Source organism: Phytophthora ramorum (assembly GCF_020800215.1).
Source record: "Phytophthora ramorum isolate Pr-102 chromosome Unknown Phyram_PR-102_s0004, whole genome shotgun sequence".
In the NCBI taxonomy this organism is placed as follows: Eukaryota; Oomycota; class Peronosporomycetes; order Peronosporales; family Peronosporaceae; genus Phytophthora; species Phytophthora ramorum.
The window spans coordinates 2232829-2253848 of NW_027150650.1; the positions used below are offsets into that span (position 1 = coordinate 2232829).

A 21020-nucleotide genomic window follows, 5' to 3' on the forward strand; every position below is an offset into this window, starting at 1 on the left:
CTAGTTTTCTGTAAGTATCGTGCTATTTGCTGATTGCTCGTCGAACCTCACGAGTTGCTATGGCTTTTTCCGAATAGCGATTTACATGGCTGTCATGTTCTCACTACCCAACCGACTGTACTACGCCCAACTGGCGGAATTGACAAAGGACGAGCTCTACAGTGCGCTGCAGAACGTCATGTTTAACTGTTCTCTTAAGCTCGTGGCACTGGTACTTTTGTGCTGGCTGCTGCAACACAGACTTCGGTTCTCGGCCATTCACCAGCTAGCGTTCGTCTTGGAGAAGCAGTGGCCAGGTGTGCAGACCAAAATCTGTTTCTGGGTCTTCTACAACGTACAGGCGTCGCTGCAACACCACGGTACGATGACAACATTTATTCGTTTTCTTGGTCAACTGACCACTACTTTGCCACCCAGGTTTCGACTACACTTTCAAGTTTGGGTGGTTGAACGAAGATCCCACCTCATCGATGAGCAATTCCACAAATACCTAGACGATAAGAGTTGTTCCCTTTTTACCTAGAGCTGTCGAAATCCTTTGCATAAAATTACCACCACATCTTTTGGGAGGGATTCCAAAGACCGCTACTAGTCCAATCAAACCCTCCTTATGATTGCACGAGTACAGCACGACTAGCATGGAGCGCTCTTCAGCTTTGCTTGATTCCTCCATCTCATTCATCAATTTACTCCACCAAGCTCACCACCACCACCAACCATGGCCAAGTTCGCCTTCTTCGCTGCTCTTCTCCTGGCTGTCGCTACCGCCATCTCCGTCCCGTTGGAGTTTGCTCCGGTCGATTCGACGGACGGAAGTACCGCTCTGAACACCACGTTGGAGGAGCGTTGCTGCCTGTAAGCGTTCCCACTCACCCAAAGCTGCGACCAACCGTAGCTTGATGCAACTACATCCTGTAGGAGCTCCGTGAACCAAACGGTAAGACTGTTATCCTCCACGGCATTGATAAATCAGCTAAAAGAAGCAGCAACTATCCAATCCAGGCTCGATGCTGCTTTACTATTAATCCAGTCTGTCTCTGTTACTTGGGAGACGTGGGTGCAAGCAGAATGCATTGAAATATGAACGCGTGGTCGTATCCTGCAATATACCAAGCACGATCGATGAAAAAATGAGCATGATTTACTCGATCTTCAACAAGTGGGCTTCTAAAGTAGATTATACCAGTTGGGACTCCCAACTGGGGGACATGAATCTGCTCTTAAATAGAGCTATCAGAAAGACAACCCGACGAATGGAACCAAATTCAGTATTAGTGCGAATACTTGGCCCTCGACCAGAGAAACACGAATTTCACTTCGATACGAATTCGTTCAGCGCCGCAGTCGCTGAAAACGAGTTTGGTGAAAGACAATCAACTTGCAAAGGAGGAATCCACGTTACTGCGTGATAGTACACCACGTATTCTTATCGTTTGTTTTACGGAGCTACTCATGGGTGTAGTTATCTCAAGTTACGGAAGGTCGAAGCTTTGGGTGAGTGGGAACTTTTACAGGCAACAACGCTCCTCCAGCGTGGTGTTCACCGCGCCACTTCCTTCGGTCGGATCGAAAGGAGCAAACTCAGGGACAGCTGAGGCCTTGCCTTCGACGGAGAGGGCGGTGCCGATGACCAGGAGCAGAGCAGCGAAGAAGACGAGCTTGGTCATGGTTGGTGGTGGTAGTGAGTTTGGCGAAGCAAGTTGGCGAATGACTTCGAGACTAAAGTAGTCGGGGTGAACAGATCGAGCTGTTTATTGCAGAGTGCTGGTGCAATCCTGTTCATCACTAACTTTGAATCTCGCACAAATCCGAAGTTATGCTTGTCCGATCTGATGAATCATTCTTGCCACAAGTAAATCAAACACTTCGTAAGTCACCATCAGCGGTCTTCCAAAACTTGCAAGGAGGCAACCAGCCTCTCCATGCGCTTGAGGCTGACAGGACTGGTACCGCTGGTAGTACAAGCATAACTACGGATTTGTGCGAGATTCAAAGTTAGTGATGAACAGGATTGCACCAGCACTCTGCAATAAACAGCTCGATCTGTTCGCCCCGACGCTACTTTAGTCTCGAAGTCATTCGCCAACTTGCTTCGCCAAACTCACTACCACCACCAACCATGACCAAGCTCGTCTTCTTCGCTGCTCTGCTCCTGGTCATCGGCACCGCCCTCTCCGTCGAAGGCAAGGCCTCAGCTGTCCCTGAGTTTGCTCCTTTCGATCCGACCGAAGGAAGTGGCGCGGTGAACACCACGCTGGAGGAGCGTTGTTGCCTGTAAAAGTTCCCACTCACCCAAAGCTTCGACCTTCCGTAACTTGAGATAACTACACCCATGAGTAGCTCCGTAAAACAAACGATAAGAATACGTGGTGTACTATCACGCAGTAACGTGGATTCCTCCTTTGCAAGTTGATTGTCTTTCACCAAACTCGTTTTCAGCGACTGCGGCGCTGAACGAATTCGTATCGAAGTGAAATTCGTGTTTCTCTGGTCGAGGACCAAGTATTTACACTAGTTCAAGATGTACGTCTCTCTGTTCGATGAGCAGATCCACTCACAACTGAAACAATCTGCTTTGAAGTATACTTATAAACCCTTTTCAGTACATTATCTCATCTGATGAAAGTCGTTGATAAAAATGGTACGGTGGTCAACGTTTATTTTCAGTGTTCTCACACTTGCCAAGATTAGAATGAGAACCTGACTCACGACGATCAAAGTGCTCTGATCTGCTACGCACTTTATTCTATCTGTGTTCGTGTTTTCTTCTAATCTTCTTCATGATGCCCTTGCACCAACGGTTGATCGAGGCATGGGAAGCGACTCAAGTGGAGCTCAATGGAAGCTACTCGTCTGAACGAGTTAGTGATCTTGCCCGCTACACACGAGAGACGAGCTGGTTCCACATTCTCGTTGTGATTTTACTCACTCCGTTGCCGTGTTTGTTGGTTACAGTGGCAATCGATACGCTGCCACTTGTGGATCCATCCGAAGGTAGCAAAGCCAACAAGTTCTTCTGGCTACGCGAATACTACACGTTCCTAGTAATTACTTTCCTCGCCATCGAGCAGTTCCGCTACAGTTTGCCTATACTCCCGTACCCTCTTGGACGAGCAATATTTCACACAGCTATCGTGTCAGCGCTCACCGTGGGGCTGATGTATGGTCTCGCCCTGTTTATTGGATTTCCATTACCATTCTCGATTTTGTTTCTGACACCTCCGTGGCTTTCGTTTATCGCGTCTTTCCTGGTGATTCAGTGGCTCAAGAAGATTCGGGAGACGCCAGGAGCCGTGGCATGGCTGATCAACGTCATTAAACTGTGGATATGCCAAGTGCTGATGGTTTTTATTTACCCTCCTTACTACTTCGTCTTCACAACGCTATCCCCGAACGGACAAACAGCGTTCTCAATGCTACTGCCAGTTATCAAGTTGATAATGAGAAATATCTACGTCAAGACCGTTGTTCACTTGAGTGACGAGCTGCCTGAGGTCATCACGTTCAACATCGAGATTTATAACGCCCTTTTCATCTCCTACTGCATGCAGAACTCACCGTCGTTCGGAACTACATTGATGGTGACAGCAGCGCTTTTGGTGCAGTTGGCAATGTCTCTTCGAGATGTTTATGATGCTACGTATCGAATGGAACAAGCTGGGAAACTACTTGACGAGGAGCATGACTTAATCATGAAGTCGAGTGTTGGCGGACGAAAGCTGAATGCTTTGCAGCGGGCTACGTTGTTACTTGGCGATCCAGCACAACAAGGAACAAAACGAATGAGCAATATACACGTAAGATCCGCGAACAATCTCCCACATCCTCTTGCCCAGGACAATGACAAGGCTCTAACCAGAGCCCATAAACCAGATAATACGAATCCTGTAGGAGATCGAGATTTTAAGTATGAAGCCCGATGTACACTTCAGATGCAGCCACCGCTTGGAGCTCGCATCCAACCTGCACCAGAGCATGCGAACAAGTCCAAACGCGCTTCGCAAGAGCTGGCACCTACGTCGCTTCAGTACGTGGTGGAAGTGCGACGACTTTTGTATCTGACCGAGTTCCTCGTCCTGATCAACTACGTTGGTGTCTTCATCCCGCTCATATTCTGTAAGTGCTTTAGTTTGCATTAATATTATAGCTCGAGTTCTTACTTTTGGTGGATAGCAATCTACATGGCGGTCATGTACCAACTACCCAACCGAATGTACTACGCGCAGCTGGCCGACTTGACCAAGGACGAGCTCTATCTAGCTCTCAAGAACGTCATGTTTAACTGCTCCCTCAAGTTACTCGCCTTGATCCTGCTGTGTTCAGTTTTACAGTGCAAGCTGCGATTCTCGGCGATTCACCAGCTCGCGTTCGTGCTGGAAACGCAGTGGTGCAGTGTGCAGACAAAAGTGGTCTTCTGGGTCTATTACAACGTGCAAAGCTCGCTGCAGCACCAAGGTACGGAACGTTGAAATGTTCGAAGTCAAATGTGTCATGTCCGCTCTTACAACTCTGGGAATGTGCAGGCTACGACTACAATTTCCACTTCGCGTGGCTGCGGCAGGGTAACTCGACCTTCTCACAAACTCCATAGAACACTTTATTTTCTTGATAGACTCTTCTTCCTGCACTTGAACGTTCAGTGGCACGACACGACACAGACGTGGAGCTCTGGTTGATGCAGGCTCGGGTGGCGCGGCATCTCATCACAAGCAGCACTTGGCCTCAGCCGAAATGACCGTGTCGGTATGTTGAGCTTCGAGCTGAATCGCGTGCACTGCGACGACGAGCAACAGGGCGAACGTGACGACGAGAAGGAGCTTGTTCATGGCTGCGGAGGTTCGAAGAGCTTGTGCGCTGCAGGAGTCGAATTGAGGAGTGAGAAGCTCGGGACTAGAGCACGTACGTCGTCTCATCGGCGAAGCCTGGCAGTCATCCAGCCAAAAATCTGGTGTCAACAGCTCCGCCAGTGCTGATCCGGCCTTCGATAGTTCCCAGAGTGACCAACACCCAGTCTGGATGTGTGGGGGCCCCACACTTGGACTTGCGTCAGCAACGTGCGCACCCTTCTGTGTCGTGGTGTCCTTCAGCGTCCACCATCGTCCACATGTGTCAACCTGCCCGACCGACGTGAGTGAGTAGTACTCACTGAGTAACACTTTTTAGGTATCTGATACCGCCGAGCTCCCGGGGGCGGCACAACCAAAGACGCCGGCCAAGACTCGAGAGATGAAGACTGCGCGTGACTGCCGAGTGCTCGTCGTGGGCGGTGGCGTGATCGGTCTCACGTCGGCCTTTGCTCTGCTACAAAGCGGCTTTACGAGCGTCCGCATCGTCGCTGAGAACTTCGAGGCCACCACGTCCCACGTGGCAGGCGGTCTCTGGATGCCGTTCGCCCTGCCCGATGGAGTGGACACCGCTAGGCCTCGCAGATGGTGCGAGGTGACGTATGCGTGGCTCAAGACGCTGCGTCAGCAACAGGGGGAGACGTTGGGGATCCACGTGGTTCCAGGCGTCGATGTGTCTGCTGTCGATGCTCCTCCAGTGGTGAGAAAGACGGCAAATGGGAGGGTTACGATGAGAATGCTCACTGTGCTGACGTGTGGATAGGTCCATCCGTATTGGGCTCACTGCGTCGACAACTTCCGCCTTTTGAGCGAGGAGGAGGCCAATGAGGTTTCAACTGGAGCCACGCACGGCTTCGCCTTTGACCCTCTCATCTACAACCCCAAGTACGTCTGGTTACACTTGAAGAAGCGATGTGGATCATTGACAGGGATGTGGTGCAGGCCGTTCATGCAGTGGCTGCACAAGGAGATCGCCAAGCTCGGAGGCACGTTCGAGCAGCGTCGAGTCCAGTCCTTGGACGAGGAAGACTGCGACCTGCTGGTGAACTGCTCCGGTAAATGGTCACCTTCGCATTGGCTTGGCAAGTAACAGAGTGGTTTAATGACTTGAGTGGATTTGCTCCGACAGGCTTGGCGGCGAAGGCCTTAGCTGGAGATGAGACGATGTTTCCGATCCGCGGCCAGATCATCAACGTGCACAACCCAAAGCTGGACAAGCTGAAGGTCTCAGTTGACAAGAACGGGCAGCACGCGTACATCATCCCGCGTCCGAATGGAGATATCGTTCTGGGTGGAACTGCGCAAGAGCACAACTGGAACGCTGAGAGCGACGAACGTGATGCCGATGGCGTGTGGGAACGCTGCTGCCGTCTCTGGCCTGAGGTGCGCAACAGCAAGGTGATCGCCAAGATGGCGGGGCTTCGTCCTGGTCGCACTGGAGGCGTGTGTCTCGAAATGAAGCCGACTCCAACCAAGTGTGGAGCTCTGGTGATCCACAACTACGGCCACAGTGGATCGGGCCACACGCTCCACTGGGGATGTGCGCAGGAGGTCGTTGCTCTCGCTAAGCAGCGCTTTCCTGAAAGTCCTTCCAGCAAGCTGTAAGGCTTCTTCCTAGGAACCTGTGGTGACCTCGCAGTTGTCAAAACGATGTCAAATCTCTCCAGATCGGCGTGGAAACGGACACCAACACACTGAAGCTCGAGATCCGAATGTAAAAGTTTCTCGCAGGAGGTTTCACCTCCAGAATTTACCTAACAGTGTTCATAAAAACATTTCCACCTACTCGAACTTCTTGAGGTCGGCGTGGCTCCACTCCTTGAGTCCCTCAGCACCGCTCTCGTAGTCCGAGACCATGCCCTTCGCCACCGCCTTGACCGAGATTTGGTACGTCTACAACAACAAATACATAAGTGTCAGCTTTTACTGTCCCCACTGTTACCCCAGTGCAACACCCACCCCAGGAATCATCCAGCCGAACATCTTCTCGGTGCCTCGCAGCAAGTTCCCACGCTGCAGCATCCCTGGTCGGAAGATGGAGGTGCGCCCGAACTGAAGTTGCTGCACCTTGTCCTCCACCTCGCCCTTCGTCTGCGGGTACAGGAACCAGCTGTCCTTGTTGGCGCCCTGGGACGTCAGCAGCCCCATGTACGGTACTCCTGCTGTCTTGCTCAGCTCAGCAAACTTGCTCACGTACTCGAGATCCACTGCAACACAATTCGTTAGCGCAACTTCAGTGACTTCTAGAGCCCAACTACCTTTGCGGAAGGCCTCAGCCGAGCCGGCATCTTTGCGGGTGGTTCCTAGGCAGGAGAAGGCGGCGTCCACCTTGTCGGAAGCCTTGATATCGGCCTCCGAGAGACTGTTGAAGTCCACCTGGCGCACCTCCAGCTTGTCCTTGGCGGCAGCGGCGTCCAGCGACGGGAATGTGGCACCCCAGGCCGATTCCGGCACGTCTCGGCGCGCCAGAGCGATGACTTTGGCGCACTTGGGGGAGGACACGAGTTCAACCACGAGGTCGCGGCCTACAGCACCTGTGGAGCCGATCACGAGCGCAACGTACGAGGACATGGAAGCTTGAGTTGGTAGCTCTTGCGGGTCAATGGAGACTTTGAAAATGACTTTTGCTCAATGAGATGAGGTGTGTGACATGAGACGTTTGGGCGCGCAATCAAAACGCTCATATTGAAATCAAGTCAAGTACACACATACAGATACAGAGGCCCCTCTCAATAAGCGCAGAGTTGTCGTTGAATCGATTTTGGAGGGAATAGATATACGCAAGCAGATCTGTACAGGCTTATTTCTCATCTATGATCAGAAATACCGGGATATTGAAACGACGAGGTGCGCTTATTGAGAGACACCTCCGGACTGCGGAATGATTGCCAGTGTCTACATGCATCTTTAGTTTTTTTTTAAATCTTAACTGCGTGTGGTGAAGGTGTGAGAGTTTCATGTGTGGGTAGTCCCTCGAGCCGGCGACCTTGATGCTACTGCCTTCAATGTAAGCTTAACCAATTGTCCAATTCGCTGTAAGGATGTGGAGTACTCGTGATGGAGGACATTAGCTTGTCGATTCGTACCATTTCCAATAAGGTTTCACGTACTCTCAGAAACTCGATTCCAGTTCCTTGCGTTTTTCGAGGAGGACGTGCTTGAGCCACGGGGTCGGAAAAGCGATAACTGAATCAATGACAAAAATGTCTGAGTGCGCCTGTTCTGTTTAATGCCTAGAAAATAAAAACATATTTCCTAGCTTCGAGAGATTGTATTTATCAGCTACAAGCAAAGTCTTTCGAATAAAATCGATGACACCCTCGAGGTAAGACTAGCGGTTCCTACGAAACGTTGCCAGGGTTGATGGGGCGACGGATTCTGCGCGGAAGTGTAGGCCTGTTTTCCTTGGGAGTCAAAGCTCGGAAGAAACGCCACAAAAAATTGTTCATTGGCGTGTTGTACTTGCCCGAAAACGTCTTCTTGAGCTTTCCCGCGACATCGGCACTGACAGCACGTTCCTCTTGGCCGTCCGAGCCAGAGTTATCGTCGCCCGAGTCGTTTTCTGCAGTATCGCTCTCATCGTCGATGCCCTTGGAGAGGATCAGGTACTCCTTGCCGCCCTCCTGGTAGTACACGCCATCCAGTAGTTCTTTTGAATTGGGGCCCATGATCGTGAAAGTTTTCTTCGTTGCCGACTCAGCCACGGTTGTTGCAGCACTTGGGTTTACGAGAAGAATGAAGATGGTGGTCAACACAAGGTAGGCTCGCATGGCTTTAGGCAGGTTGAAGAAATACGCTCGTGGTCGAATCGGTTGTGAGTGCCGGGGTACCGCCTTCGAATGAGACTTTCGATGGACTTCGCCTAAAAGCACCACTACATATAGTCGCATGTATTACGGTGTGAAGCTCTCACCGTAATACACCCAAATAAACGTGACGAATCGTCGTCAAACAATGTCTGTTTCGGTAAATCTCGCGATCTCACTACCGGTAGGACTCACCTACACAGCAAACCAACGCATCGTCCGCCCACTTCTAAATTATATCAACGCGTGCTCTGATCTCGAGATTGCAAAGCTTGAAATTGAGTTGATATTCAGACAATTTACAGATCTGTTGTACTATAATATATTGTATTCATAGTCAATTGTGTACTTTAACACTAAAATGGCTGAAATCGTACTTGTACCTTGTAGATATACATGTAGTTCGGTTGGTGGAGAGTTGCTCGCCTGAATTCTCAAGTCATCATGTTCACTTCTATTTCTACAATACACTCTCATCCGTCACGCAACTATCTCCTCGGGGTTTTCTATATATCAATATCGTTTGCTCGTAACAAGCTAGAGGCATTCTTCGCAAACCAGAGTTCGATGTGTGATGAACATCTAAGATGACCACCTAAGCATAATACAGGCGTAATATGTGTACCGCTTCAGATCTGGAATGTACAGTGCTTCCCTCTCACTCGCTCGTGACTTCTTAAACATAAGCTCATTCTTCAAGTCGCTCTCAAGCTCTCACGCAGCACGGGTCCCGCCTTCACACGGTGGACAACATCATGTGCATCGGCAACTTGGTGATTGTGGCAGCGGCTACTCTTCTTGTTGGCACAAGCGATCTACCAGCCGATAGTGAATCGGTAACGAAGAGGTATTTTACGAGCACGTCTCCTGAAACCAACAGCACATGCGAGGGGGTCAATAACAAGAAAGACAAGTTAGCTGGCTCGTCGAACGAGACTGACTCTGCAGAAGATGAGTCTGCTCGACAGGAGGAACGTGCAGGGCTCAGTGAAGCCGTTTCAAAGCTGGGAAAAATCACAGCAACAAATGCTGACTCCGCGGTGAACAAGATTCTCTCCGCCGTGTTCAAGAAACTGGTACCATCAGACCGCCAAGTGAATGACCTACGTAAGGGCCCTGCCCGTCATCATCCATGGAGGGTGGAGGGATAAGTACGATTGAGGACCTTGAAAATACCATTTCGCTGTGAGTGTTCCGATGAGTTAATGCAAGCACTTCAAGTAGAAATCCGCAGCATTAACATCTATTTGTCGGGCACGATCACAAGTGTCCGGGTCAAAGTTGTGCGTGGACGAAATGGAGCGTACACAACTCCTTCGTTCCAACTCAACGATGACGAATGTAGCAATCATCCAGCCGACACCGTACGGGGCTTGAACGAAACCCACTGACTACGGAAAACTAATACCAATCATGAAAAAACAGGTTGCCCAAGATTTCGCTAATCGTGCCGTTGATCAGAGTCGCGCCAACCATGAACGACTGCACAGGAGAACCGGCGGTGTACGAAATGCCCACTATCCGGTTAAAGCATACGTACGCCACCACTTGATGCATCGTACGCGTACAGATGAGGTCCCACATCGCTTTCACGTACTCTCGAAATTCGGCTTCTTCACCTTGATGAGGAACCACGTGGCAGATATATCGTGAACCAGGATGATCATCAACTGTGGAAATGAGAGGGAGAAGTCGAAGTCGCCTCATACTCTTCCCCATTGAAAGCGAAACCCGTGGTGGTCTCGCCCACACTTCGAAACACTGTTCTGACTGTGTAGATGGTCTCCGACTCAGCGTGTAATATGATATATCTGTCGGTTCTGGCTGCTCGAAAAATACTTTACTAGTCACGTCGCTGCCGAGAAACAAAAACAAAAAAAATGCCATACGCATGTATCGTGTGCGGTAAAGTTGTGTAGTTTCACAATGCAGTCAGTTCTCCGAACCGTGTCCTTGGTGATGCACCCACTTGAACAGTATCATTGGTGGGAGAGTAGGTAGGAACCTCGGTCCGATTTTAGTTTTTGTTAATCGGGCTTCTCACGGTAACAATGTGTAATGATAGCAGAGACTGGCAGCAATTGAAGCTCATCACGTCATTAGTTGTTCTCAACCTTACAGCTCAGATTGTTTGTTGCTGGCGGCAACCGTAGTCTCATGCTGCTTCAGATCAGCGTTACTCCACTCCTTCAACCCCTTGCCACTACGTTCGTAGTCCACAAGCATTCCCCTCGCAATGGCATGAGTCGTAACCTGAATAACAGAGAAGTAAATTACGTCATTACCTTCCCCCCCCCCCCCCCCCTCAAGGATTCACTACAAAACGTACACTGGGTAGGAGGTAGCCGGCGATGGACTCCACGGTGCGTGCGAGCTCGCCACGATTAATAAGTCCCGGTCGGAAAATCGATGTCCTCTCAAAAGACAATTGCTTGATACTCTCCTCCACTTCCCCCTTCGTCTGCGGGTACAAGAACCAACTGTCTTTGTTTGCATTCTACACAAAAATCCAGAAAAATGCATCAGACTCAATTCGCCTCAAATCCAAGCACCAACACACTGTACACTGGCAGTAAGCAGCCCGAAGTAGGGGACCCCCGCGTCCTTCGCCAGTTCTGCAAACTTGGCCACGTACTCGAGATCCACTGTCCAAACACACAAAATTCAGTTCCAGATCCCCAAAATATCCCAAAAGCCATCAACCTTTCCGAAAAGCTTCGGCCGACCCCGCATCTTTACGAGTCGTTCCCAAACATGAGAACGCGGCGTTAACGTCCGCCGGGACCTTCTTCCAATCGTGATGCAGCTCGTCAAAGTCCACGGGAACAATTTCCAGCTTGCCATGAGCCGCACTCACGTCCATGGAAGGGAACGCGGCGCCCCACGAGGTTACGGGGATTTCCCGGCGTGTGAGTGCAACCACTTTGGCGCATGAAGGAGATTGCACCAGTTCGGCCACCAGGTCGCGACCGACAGCGCCTGTAGCGCCCTGTACCAGAGCGACGTATCCCATCTCGAAAATAAAATGATGCAAAAAGGTAAAGCTTCGAGCAACTTGTACGCAACATAACATATGTTGCAATTAAGTCACAAAGAAGTTGCTTGAACGGCTAATGGTAGCGGCCTTGTCAACTCCCCTGCGTGCCTGGAAATCGGCCCTTGCGGTATGTTTGCGGTGTGTGGAGGCTGAACACTTTTGGGGCGACACATAATCGTTGATTATGAAAATCAACGAGTGAATCACGCAGGTTTGGCCGAAGACATAATGCGTTGTGCTTGTGACTGCGGTCGCTCTACTTGCCGTCTCCGATGCATCCCAAGAAGCAACGGAGGCGTCGACCAAGAAAACGATCGCGGTTGTTGAGTATTGTTGGCGGTTCTGGCATTAACCTGGCCCGGCACTTTTTTCTTTTCCCACGTCTGTAGCATCAGATCTGATTCCGCAAAACTTTTTTTTTCTGGTGGAGTAAACCCACTCAGTGTAGTTTCTTCGAGCCATGGGCTCTGCGCGTGTGTACGCCGCATTGGGCACGAATCTCGGTACGCCCTACCTCATCTTATCCACCCACTATACCTGTTTATCCAACCGTTCTACCTTTCCCCCCAGGCGACAAGGTGGCGAATCTGGAGAATGCGCTGGCCATGCTCACATCGATGGTAGGGCCGGTAGAAGCCACCTCCCGACTCTACACCACGGCGGCGCAGTACGTAGAGGACCAGCCAGCCTTCCTCAACATAGTGGCCAGACTCCAGACGGAGCTGAAGCCTATGGAGCTGCTCGGAGCCTTCAAGACAATCGAGAGGGAGATTGGGCGGACGCCGTCACTCCGGTGCGGACATAATAGAGAGTCAGAAGAGGTGGAACGAAGGGTGGAGTCACTAACTGTTACTGTTTTTGTGCGGACTTAACAGATGGGGACCCAGACTTATCGACGTGGACATTTTGCTGTATGATGATCTGGAACTCACAACCGACACAGAGGAGGGGCCTCTTATTGTGCCCCACGAACGCATCGCCGAGAGGGATTTTGTCCTCGCTCCACTCTGTGATTTGGCTCCTGGTAAGATGCACTGTGGATTCTGAGTGTTTTAGAGAAAGGGTCTGACACGTTTGCTGTTGTTCTGCTGTTGTAGATCTGCTCCATCCTGTGTTGAAGCTGCCGATGCAAAAGTTGTACGACTCGCTGAAGGAGGTTGAACAGCGGTATGTCGCCCCGGTGCCTATGCTGCCAGTTGATAAGACGGCGCCGTGGCCGCTTGGGACCAAAACTTTCGTCATGGGTATTGTGAATGTGACACCCGACAGCTTTAGCGACGGAGCAGATATGGAGACGGTTGCTGATGCAGTGAAGAAGGCACTGGAGATGGATTGTGCAGGTGTGGACATTATCGATATTGGTGGGGAGTCCAGTCGACCCGGGGCGGAGTCTGTGACCGTGGAGGAGGAGTTGAAGCGTGTGCTGCCGGTGATTCGTGGTATCCGCGAACAGAGCAAGATCGCGATCTCGATCGACACCACGAAGGCAGAAGTTGCACGCCAAGCAGTTGCGGCGGGTGCCAATGTTGTCAACGATATTTCAGCGGGCTTGAAAGACCCCGACATGCTTGGTGCGGTCGCCAAGTTACGCGTTCCGGTAAAGACTGCCTAGATGTCACTAGGATGGTTCCAGTACTCAACATACTTCGGTGCTCTAACTATTGATATGCTTGTTATTTGTTAGATTGTGCTCATGCACATGCGAGGCACGCCGAAAACGATGACCGGCCTCAAGGTTTGATCTGAAATGTGCTACAATCATGTTGATTTCTCAACTGATGTTGTTTACCGATGCAGGAATACGAAGATGTGGTGGGCGAGGTAAGCGGAGTGCTCAACGAGCGTGTAGCTGCTGCAGAGGCAGCAGGTATTTTCCGCTGGAACATTGTTCTGGATCCAGGAATTGGCTTTGCAAAAGCACGCGTTCTGAACCTGAAGCTGCTGCGAAAGCTTTCGACAGTTAAGCAGACATGTCATGCTCTGCCCCTACTGGTGAGTAAATGCTGCGTAGTCTTTTTTTTGCCGTGAATTAACTGATGATGTGGTATGCATGCAGGTGGGATCGTCTCGCAAGGGTTTCATTGGCGAGATTTGTGGCCGTCCTGATCCGAAAGACCGTTCTTGGGGTACCGCTGCCACATGCAGTGCTGCCATCCAACAAGGGGCGGATATTCTACGGGTACACGATGGTGCCGAGATGGTTGATGTCGCCAAGATGTCGGACGCTATTTGGCGTGAAGAGTAGAAGTATTCACGTTGTGATAGACTCGAGATGGACTCGAGGAATAGAACACAGACCACCCCACTTTGTATAGGCTCATAGCTATTTTTTGATCAACGTTGAGCTGGTGGCGTCGATTCCTGGGAGCCTACGCCTTATTTCCATCTCATCAAGGCGGCGACAAGCCGGAACTCGCGTCAAGAATGGCAGACAGCGACCAGGACAGCCTCCGGAATGCTGAGCTTACGAACGAGAGCGAGACCCCGCACTTCGACGCTCTGTTTGCGCAATACGACACTGGCAACGGGTAAACTCCGCACATTGCTCACAACTGCTCGGTTTAGATTGAATAACTAGTGAGACCGTTTGTCATAGCATCTTCGGCACGGAGCACCTCGGCAGTTTGCTGCTTGATATGGGCTTTAACGCGTCGCCTAAGGTCCTAGACCGTGCTCTCGATGATATGGACCCGAACGCAACGGGTGAGATCGCCAAGTTATCGTTCCTGGAATGGTTTGAAGAGAACGCAGACGACATCGACGATACACCTCCTGGACGCCCTGCCCAAGCATCAATGCCCATCTCACCGCACTCTCAGCAACAGGATGAAGCCGACTCAGAGCTGGAGAGTGCGATGCTTGATGCCAAGAAACAACGCAGGCAAGCAGAGGTTGATGCCCAATTACTAGCGAATCGGTTGGCTCACCTCCGAGCGGAAGACGCTCGAGCACAGAAGCGTATCGAAGAGGCCAAGCGCCGTGCTAAGGAGATCGAGGCCATCAAGAGGCGCAATGAAAGCAGGCAGCGTGCAAAGCAAGAAGCGATGGAGCAGATGCAGCGCGAAATCAGGGCTGCTTGTGAGTATAACAACATAATGCAGGCTTCATCGCGCGAGCGCCGCAACCAACAGGTCGCGGAGTATACCTCGCAGCGTGCGCAGATTGTTCAGGACACGCGCGCTGAGAGGAAGAACCATCTCGACCAAATTCGTCGACAGCGAGAGATGGATCGCTCGTGGTTGGCAGAGCGCTCGCAGGAGATCCGGGACAAGCAGAAACGTGCTATTCGGCAGCGACAGGCAGCGCAGAAGAGCTACGAGAAGGAGCTGGTTAAGAGAACGCGTGAGAACTTGGCGCGGGAGCACGAGAAGCGACTGGTGTCGGAGAAGAAGATTAACCGGATGGAAGCAGAGGAGGCGGAGCTGATCGCAAAGTTGCGTGTCACACAGGAACTACAGCGCGTGGCGTACGAAGAACTTGAGTTTGCCATGCAGGACGAGTAGCAGCAGTACAGATCGTCGGCAGAAATGCGGACACACAAGCTCAGAAACATATTTTCTTACGCAACACGAGGAACAATTTGTATTAGAACCCAAAGGATGGAAATAATGCCTTCTTCCAGCGGCCTCGACTTAGTCGATCTGGTTCTTCGACGGCACCATCTTGTGGATGACACGCCACCAAAACCTGTTCCAGAAAGTGTTATACTCTCCTGGAAACTGCTTCTTCACCTTTCCCGAAAGCTGCTTGCTCAGCTTCGCCGCGGTATCAGCACTAACAGCACCTCGCTCTTCCTGGTCATCCGATGCGGAGTCGTCTTCATTCGAGGAGCTATCGTCGTCACCTGAGTCTTGCGTCGTTTGGGTTTCGTCAGACTGTTTGGCGTCGTCGTCTAGGTGCAGAATGAGGAACTTCTTACCCCCACTCTGGACGTAGACTCCGTTGAGTGTGTCGTTGCTTTCGGGGGAGGTGATGGTGAAGGTTTTCTTGTCGATGGAGTCGGCGGTAGCTGCTTCCGTTTTGGCGCTTGCAAGGACTGTAGCTAAAGTGGCGAGTACGACGTAGCCCACACGCATTATTCGAGTTGGGGGTAGATTGATAAATGAACGAGAATACAACTTGCGGTGCTGAATCCGCACTGCTGATTGGGAGGCACTTCAGCAGATCACTATGACATGATCTGTTTCAATGATGGGGAGGTATGGCGTGGACAGTGCTCTCCTGGAAATTACCATACTAACTGATACCAGCGCTTGCACTCACCGTATACAGTGTACATCTATTAATTAAGCATGTTGCATACTAGGACTAGTTAGTATAACCTTACAGATGACCTGGCAGCTTAAAAGCTTAAACGGACTAATAATGGAGAACAATGATGAAAGTCTACATGTATGTGTGGATAAGCCGAACGCTGCGCTTAGAATGCAAGCAATGCATACCGCCCCACCACACGGTAGGTGACTTCGTTGATTACACCTTTCAAAGTGTTATCGAACTGTAGTACAGATGTCACTCTCATATAGGTGACTCTCAACAGGTGACCTTTGTCTTTCTATATCCCGACATATCCGATCACATTGCGGTGATAGATTCCAGTACATATCGAACTTATCCGTGTGCACCATCTCTAATCCCTTTGAAATCGATTCTGATCGCTCCCTACGCTTATTGAGAGAGACGGGCGTAATCGTAATCTTCATGTACAATAAGATTATGTACTCGAAGAAAATTCAGTCTGAATGTCAGAAACTGTATATATATGAAAGTACACGTGTCATATGAACGGTTGGAATGACGGAAGCGTGCCGGGGGGGTGAGCACCAAGGAAGGACTTTCGCCAAAAAGGGTGGCTATTTGAAAAAAAAACATGCCAAAGTGGACAGACGTCGCCAAAAGTGGTGGCTCGGTCTATGGGTACCCCTCCAAATAGATGGCAAAAGTGGTGGCCCGATTGGCGAAAAGGGTACCATTTTTTTGTATTTTTAAAGGGTAAAAAGCACACAAATTTATTTTCAAGATTGAGTTACAAGAGGTGCGCGGCAAAATGGGCAAGGAAGGGGACCGTCGCGGTGGCCGTACACTGGATGACGCTCATTCCAGTCTCTCTGGAGTCTATCTAAGCAGGGGCGATGGATGTGCTGCTTGCACAAAGAGCAGGCCACCGACGCCTTGATGGGGCCCATACAAAAGTCACACTGGGGCAACTTTTGTTGGTACTTGTCGCGCTTGCGAGCACGCTCTTTGGGCTGCTTGAGGCGGCGAGTTTTCAGCCGGGGATTGCGCATCTCTTTGCATATGCTCCGTTTTTGGTGTTCGTGCAAGTTGCGCTTGGACTTGAGCACCTTTTTGCACTTTGAGCACTCGTACGTTGCACTCAAAAGCAATATCAACAATTAAGACAGAAAGGGTGGCTAATCTGTCGGCGCTCGCCAAAAGTGGTGGCTGGCAAACGCTTACTACCACATGGCTCCATTTTTGGCAAAAACCAATAATCAACCACCACTTTTGGCGACGTCTGTCCACTTTGGCATGTTTTTTTCAAATAGCCACCCTTTTTGGCGAAAGTCCACCAAGGAATGGGACTCCAGCACCGTAAAATCAGAATCGAGCACCAAACCCGAAAAGCGGGACGTCAGGGTCGTGGGTTACGTTGTGCCGATTTGCCGATTTATACAACTGGCACAACGCGGCAGCCAACTGGCAAACCCGGCAGTCCGCCAATTAACACTGCCACCTTACACTGCCGACACAACTCTGCAGCCTGCCTTATATTGACGACACAACACGGCAACCTGCCGATTTATACAACTGGCACAACGCGGCAGCCAACTGGCAAACCCGGCAGTCCGCCAATTAACACTGCCACCTTACACTGCCGACACAACTCTGCAGCCTGCCTTATATTGACGACACAACACGGCAACCTGCCGATTTACCGGGGGTACAAAGCGGCAGTCTACCGATTTACACAGGTTGCACAACACAGCAATATGCCAACTTGTACACATACAAAGTGAAGCGCGCTAGTTGCCCTCACTTAGTATATGTACAAGGCACAAAATGCTGTCGATGGCATTCGGAAGGAGGTTCGTCTGCACGATGCCGTACACCGACCAGGAGATGCCGTTGACGAAGCCGGAGATGGCCAGGTGCGCCGCGATGACCTCGGAATTATTCGTCTTGACGACGTCCCTGAGCAGCATGAGCGGCGCACCGAACATTATGACTGCCATGACGTGTGCGAAGTAGCCGAGCATATTGGAGATAGAGTCGTCGTCGTGCGAGCTCAGGAATCGGTACAGGATCAACGAGATCGTGACCTAGGAAGACAAAAGCGAAGAAGGCGATGTAGCGTCCGCGGTATTCTCGCTCGAAGGCAATGCAGATGACCGAGAAGATAGCTCCTAGGACAGCACCGAGACGATTGCCGGCGTCTACGAGGAAGAAGTCCACGAGTTGATGCACGTGTTGTGCCTTGTGCAAGTGACCCTTGTTATTTTCCCACGAAAGCAACATGACAAGCCAAGAAACTCCTGGATCCTGGAAGAGGGATCCGCCGCTTCCGTCCTTGTCAAGGAAGTCCAATTCCTCGTTCTTAATATCCTAATAGAAATAGACGGAGACAATCGGCCAGCTCATTCATTCTCCAAGAGAAACTATGAGTATTGACTACACTGGTAGCTTAAAAACACTATCATTCATCTTACGCCGCTTACGCCTGGATCGCAAAGCTCAATATGACGCTGTTGATGGGGTTCACCATGCATGGAGTCGTCGGTTGTTCGGCGAACTCGCTATCCCAACTCACTGAGTCCAGCGACATCAATGTCCAAGCTTTTGGTCCTCTCTTTGGACAGCAAAAACAAAAGCGATTCGTTCGCATCCCCAGCCTTTGTGTTCTTGACGGTCGGTGATGCGTGCACGACCCCTGAGCAACTTTGTCAGTAAAATAAAATCAGTGGCCATGAGTGGACACACTCGATCATTCACACGCTCTGCTGCCGCCTGGATCGGGAAGCATGTAATTGCTGAAGATTATTTTTGCATGCTAAGCTGCTGATGGTCGAATACTATTGTTTGACTTTCGTCCAAGCTCTAGGGAAACGTACGCAGTACCCACGGGCCAGCATTTCGGCATAGATATTCACATCACGGGTAGCGTTGGCTGGAGCAGCAGCATCGTAGGAAGGTTAGCGAGTTACCCCCAGTTTGCTTCGGTATTGCGACGCCGACGGCATCCGGCGCCACCCCGAGCTGGGCGAGTCGTCGTTCATGCCATCCTCGAAGGAAGTGGCTGTGCTTCTGTGCAAATGTATCCCGTCTTTCTACGGTGATTGCAGTGCCAAACTTGGAGCCGTGGACGCCAATTGCAGCTCAACCGGTTGCGATGGCCGGCACCACGAAGAAAGTGACAAGAGTGAGTAATGAAGAAGGACGATGAATGAATGTGTTTAACAAATAAGGGGTAAAATGCAACAACGATACGCCGAGCATCCGTGGCCTAGTTAGTGGGCCCTTTAATGAGCCACTTGATGGTGTTGTCAAGCTTGACGTTGTTGAAAGCCTCTTTGGCTTGTTCGAACGGCACCATCCTGGAGAGCAACTCCTTGACACTGAGATTGCCGTTAGCGATCATGTCGAGCGCGAGCTGGCAGTCGCCGGCTTAGTAGCAGGTGCTGTCGGACGCGTGGAGCTCCTTGGAGCACAAGAGTCGATTTTTGCGGCGCTGTAGTTCTTTCGTATGGTGATTAAGTCTGAGTGTCCCTTGGGCGATATAGTCCTTATTTACGGTCCTGTTTCCCAAATTTAACCTCGCAGTCTTTATTGGCCCCATCTTTCTTAGTGCGAAGGGTTAGCACGGTGGGCGGTAATTTGCTATTATAATGCAAGAGTGGTTGTATCAACGGGCCGGTTTTAATATGGCAAGAGCGCTTGCACTGTCCACTCTACTGTATAAATACACGTCATTTGTGCAGCCCAGCTTGCAACACTATTTTGATTGGTTAATAATTGCATAAACCAATACCAGTAAACAATAGGAGTGCAGTGTGACTTGGTTTTTTTTTTATTAGATTGGGTTGCAAAACTGGTCTGCATGTATTGCAAACGCCACCCCGCTTTTTAGCACAGCACCGGCCCAGCAGAACCATCTTGACCAAATTCGTCGACAGTGAGAGATGGGTCGCTCCTGGGTGGAAGAGCATTCGCAGAAGTTTAAGGACAAAAGAAACGTGCTACTCGAGTATTCGGCAGCGGCAGATAGCACAAGACGAAAAGAAGTTGGTAGGGCGTGATATCGGGAACAAGATTAACAGCATGGAGGCAGAGGACAAAGTTACGTGCCACGCAGGAACAAGTATTCGAAAGGCTTGAGCTTGTCACGTAGGACGAGTGACTGCAGTACAGATCGCCAGCACAAACGCAGTAGGGTCATAAACTTCATGCACTTCAGGCAGAAAACAATTTTCTTACTCAAAATGAAGTTTTGATGGTCTCCTATCCAAGCGCACTCGTTAAATGTCGACAGTGTGTTCAACAACTCTAACCGTCGACATGAGGTCGCAAAGGCCGAAGACGGGCTGGGATTCTGGGCGGGTCTGGAAGTCTCCGATCTTTGGGGGTCATCTTATTGAAGAGATGCCACCAAAACTTGTTCCAGAAAGTGTTATACTCTCCTGGAAACTGCTTCTTCACCTTTCCCGAAAGCTGCTTGCTCAGCTTCGCCGCGGTATCAGCACTAACAGCACCTCGCTCTTCCTGGTCATCCGATGCGGAGTCGTCTTCATTCGAGGAGCTATCGTTATCACCTGAGTCTTGCGTCGTTTGGGTTTCGTCAGACTGTTTGGCGTCGTCGTCTAGGTGCAGAATGAGGAACTTCTTACCCCCACTCTGGACGTAGACTCCGTTGAGTGTGTCGTTGCTTTCGGGGGAGGTGATGGTGAAGGTTTTCTTGTCGATGGAGTCGGTGGTAGCTGCCTCAGCGTTGGCGCTTGCGAGGAGTGTGGCCGTGATGGCCAATGCAACGTAGCTTACGCGCATGATTTCGTGTTTGATGCTGGTTGCCGAGCGTAAATTGGTGTATGATTGTCATAGTGGCTATGACAATGACTGCTACTGTGGCTGTCGTTGCAGGGCTGCCAACGTTCACCATGAATGATATCAAAATGGGATGGGCCTTCCTGTACTAGACTACGGTAGTACCATGAACATGTTGCTGTGCATGTACTGGCTCCAATCAACGTCTGTCCGACGTAGCATGTTGATTATGCGTCGGATGGGATTATGGAGGCGTTGATGCAGCCACTGACGACATTGCAGGAAGTGGTGAGG

At 50.6% G+C, this 21020-nt stretch overlaps 8 protein-coding genes across 8 annotated transcripts; 3 read left to right on the forward strand and 5 right to left on the reverse strand.

Moving 5' to 3' along the window:
* Nucleotides 1-5226: 5226 nt before the first annotated feature.
* Nucleotides 5227-6449, forward strand: KRP23_5230 (D-amino-acid oxidase; the record flags this gene model as incomplete). The annotated part of the gene is made up of 4 exons (XM_067890275.1): nucleotides 5227-5544; nucleotides 5608-5729; nucleotides 5787-5899; nucleotides 5974-6449. 4 exons carry the CDS (start codon nucleotides 5227-5229, stop codon nucleotides 6447-6449), a joined length of 1029 nt encoding a protein of 342 aa, XP_067746835.1.
* Nucleotides 6450-6626: 177 nt separating this feature from the next.
* KRP23_5231 (Oxidoreductase HTATIP2) lies at nucleotides 6627-7415 on the reverse strand (the record flags this gene model as incomplete). Its single annotated transcript, XM_067890276.1, has 3 exons — nucleotides 6627-6737; nucleotides 6804-7051; nucleotides 7103-7415. The coding sequence occupies 3 exons, from the start codon at nucleotides 7413-7415 to the stop codon at nucleotides 6627-6629; spliced, it is 672 nt and encodes a 223-aa protein (XP_067746836.1).
* A 770-nt stretch (nucleotides 7416-8185) lies between these two features.
* On the reverse strand, nucleotides 8186-8614 carry KRP23_5232 (uncharacterized protein; the record flags this gene model as incomplete). Its single annotated transcript, XM_067890277.1, has 1 exon — nucleotides 8186-8614. The coding sequence occupies one exon, from the start codon at nucleotides 8612-8614 to the stop codon at nucleotides 8186-8188; it is 429 nt and encodes a 142-aa protein (XP_067746837.1).
* Nucleotides 8615-10765: 2151 nt separating this feature from the next.
* On the reverse strand, nucleotides 10766-11663 carry KRP23_5233 (Oxidoreductase HTATIP2; the record flags this gene model as incomplete). Its single annotated transcript, XM_067890279.1, has 4 exons — nucleotides 10766-10903; nucleotides 10980-11147; nucleotides 11216-11295; nucleotides 11354-11663. The coding sequence occupies 4 exons, from the start codon at nucleotides 11661-11663 to the stop codon at nucleotides 10766-10768; spliced, it is 696 nt and encodes a 231-aa protein (XP_067746838.1).
* Nucleotides 11664-12147: 484 nt separating this feature from the next.
* Nucleotides 12148-13932, forward strand: KRP23_5234 (Folic acid synthesis protein fol1; the record flags this gene model as incomplete). The annotated part of the gene is made up of 7 exons (XM_067890280.1): nucleotides 12148-12190; nucleotides 12258-12480; nucleotides 12563-12711; nucleotides 12785-13284; nucleotides 13372-13422; nucleotides 13485-13679; nucleotides 13744-13932. 7 exons carry the CDS (start codon nucleotides 12148-12150, stop codon nucleotides 13930-13932), a joined length of 1350 nt encoding a protein of 449 aa, XP_067746839.1.
* Nucleotides 13933-14111: 179 nt separating this feature from the next.
* Nucleotides 14112-15190, forward strand: KRP23_5235 (uncharacterized protein; the record flags this gene model as incomplete). The annotated part of the gene is made up of 2 exons (XM_067890281.1): nucleotides 14112-14215; nucleotides 14284-15190. The coding sequence occupies 2 exons, from the start codon at nucleotides 14112-14114 to the stop codon at nucleotides 15188-15190; spliced, it is 1011 nt and encodes a 336-aa protein (XP_067746840.1).
* Nucleotides 15191-15319: 129 nt separating this feature from the next.
* On the reverse strand, nucleotides 15320-15763 carry KRP23_5236 (uncharacterized protein; the record flags this gene model as incomplete). The annotated part of the gene is made up of 1 exon (XM_067890282.1): nucleotides 15320-15763. The coding sequence occupies one exon, from the start codon at nucleotides 15761-15763 to the stop codon at nucleotides 15320-15322; it is 444 nt and encodes a 147-aa protein (XP_067746841.1).
* A 4468-nt stretch (nucleotides 15764-20231) lies between these two features.
* KRP23_5237 (uncharacterized protein) lies at nucleotides 20232-20729 on the reverse strand (the record flags this gene model as incomplete). The annotated part of the gene is made up of 1 exon (XM_067890283.1): nucleotides 20232-20729. The coding sequence occupies one exon, from the start codon at nucleotides 20727-20729 to the stop codon at nucleotides 20232-20234; it is 498 nt and encodes a 165-aa protein (XP_067746842.1).
* Nucleotides 20730-21020: the final 291 nt, after the last annotated feature.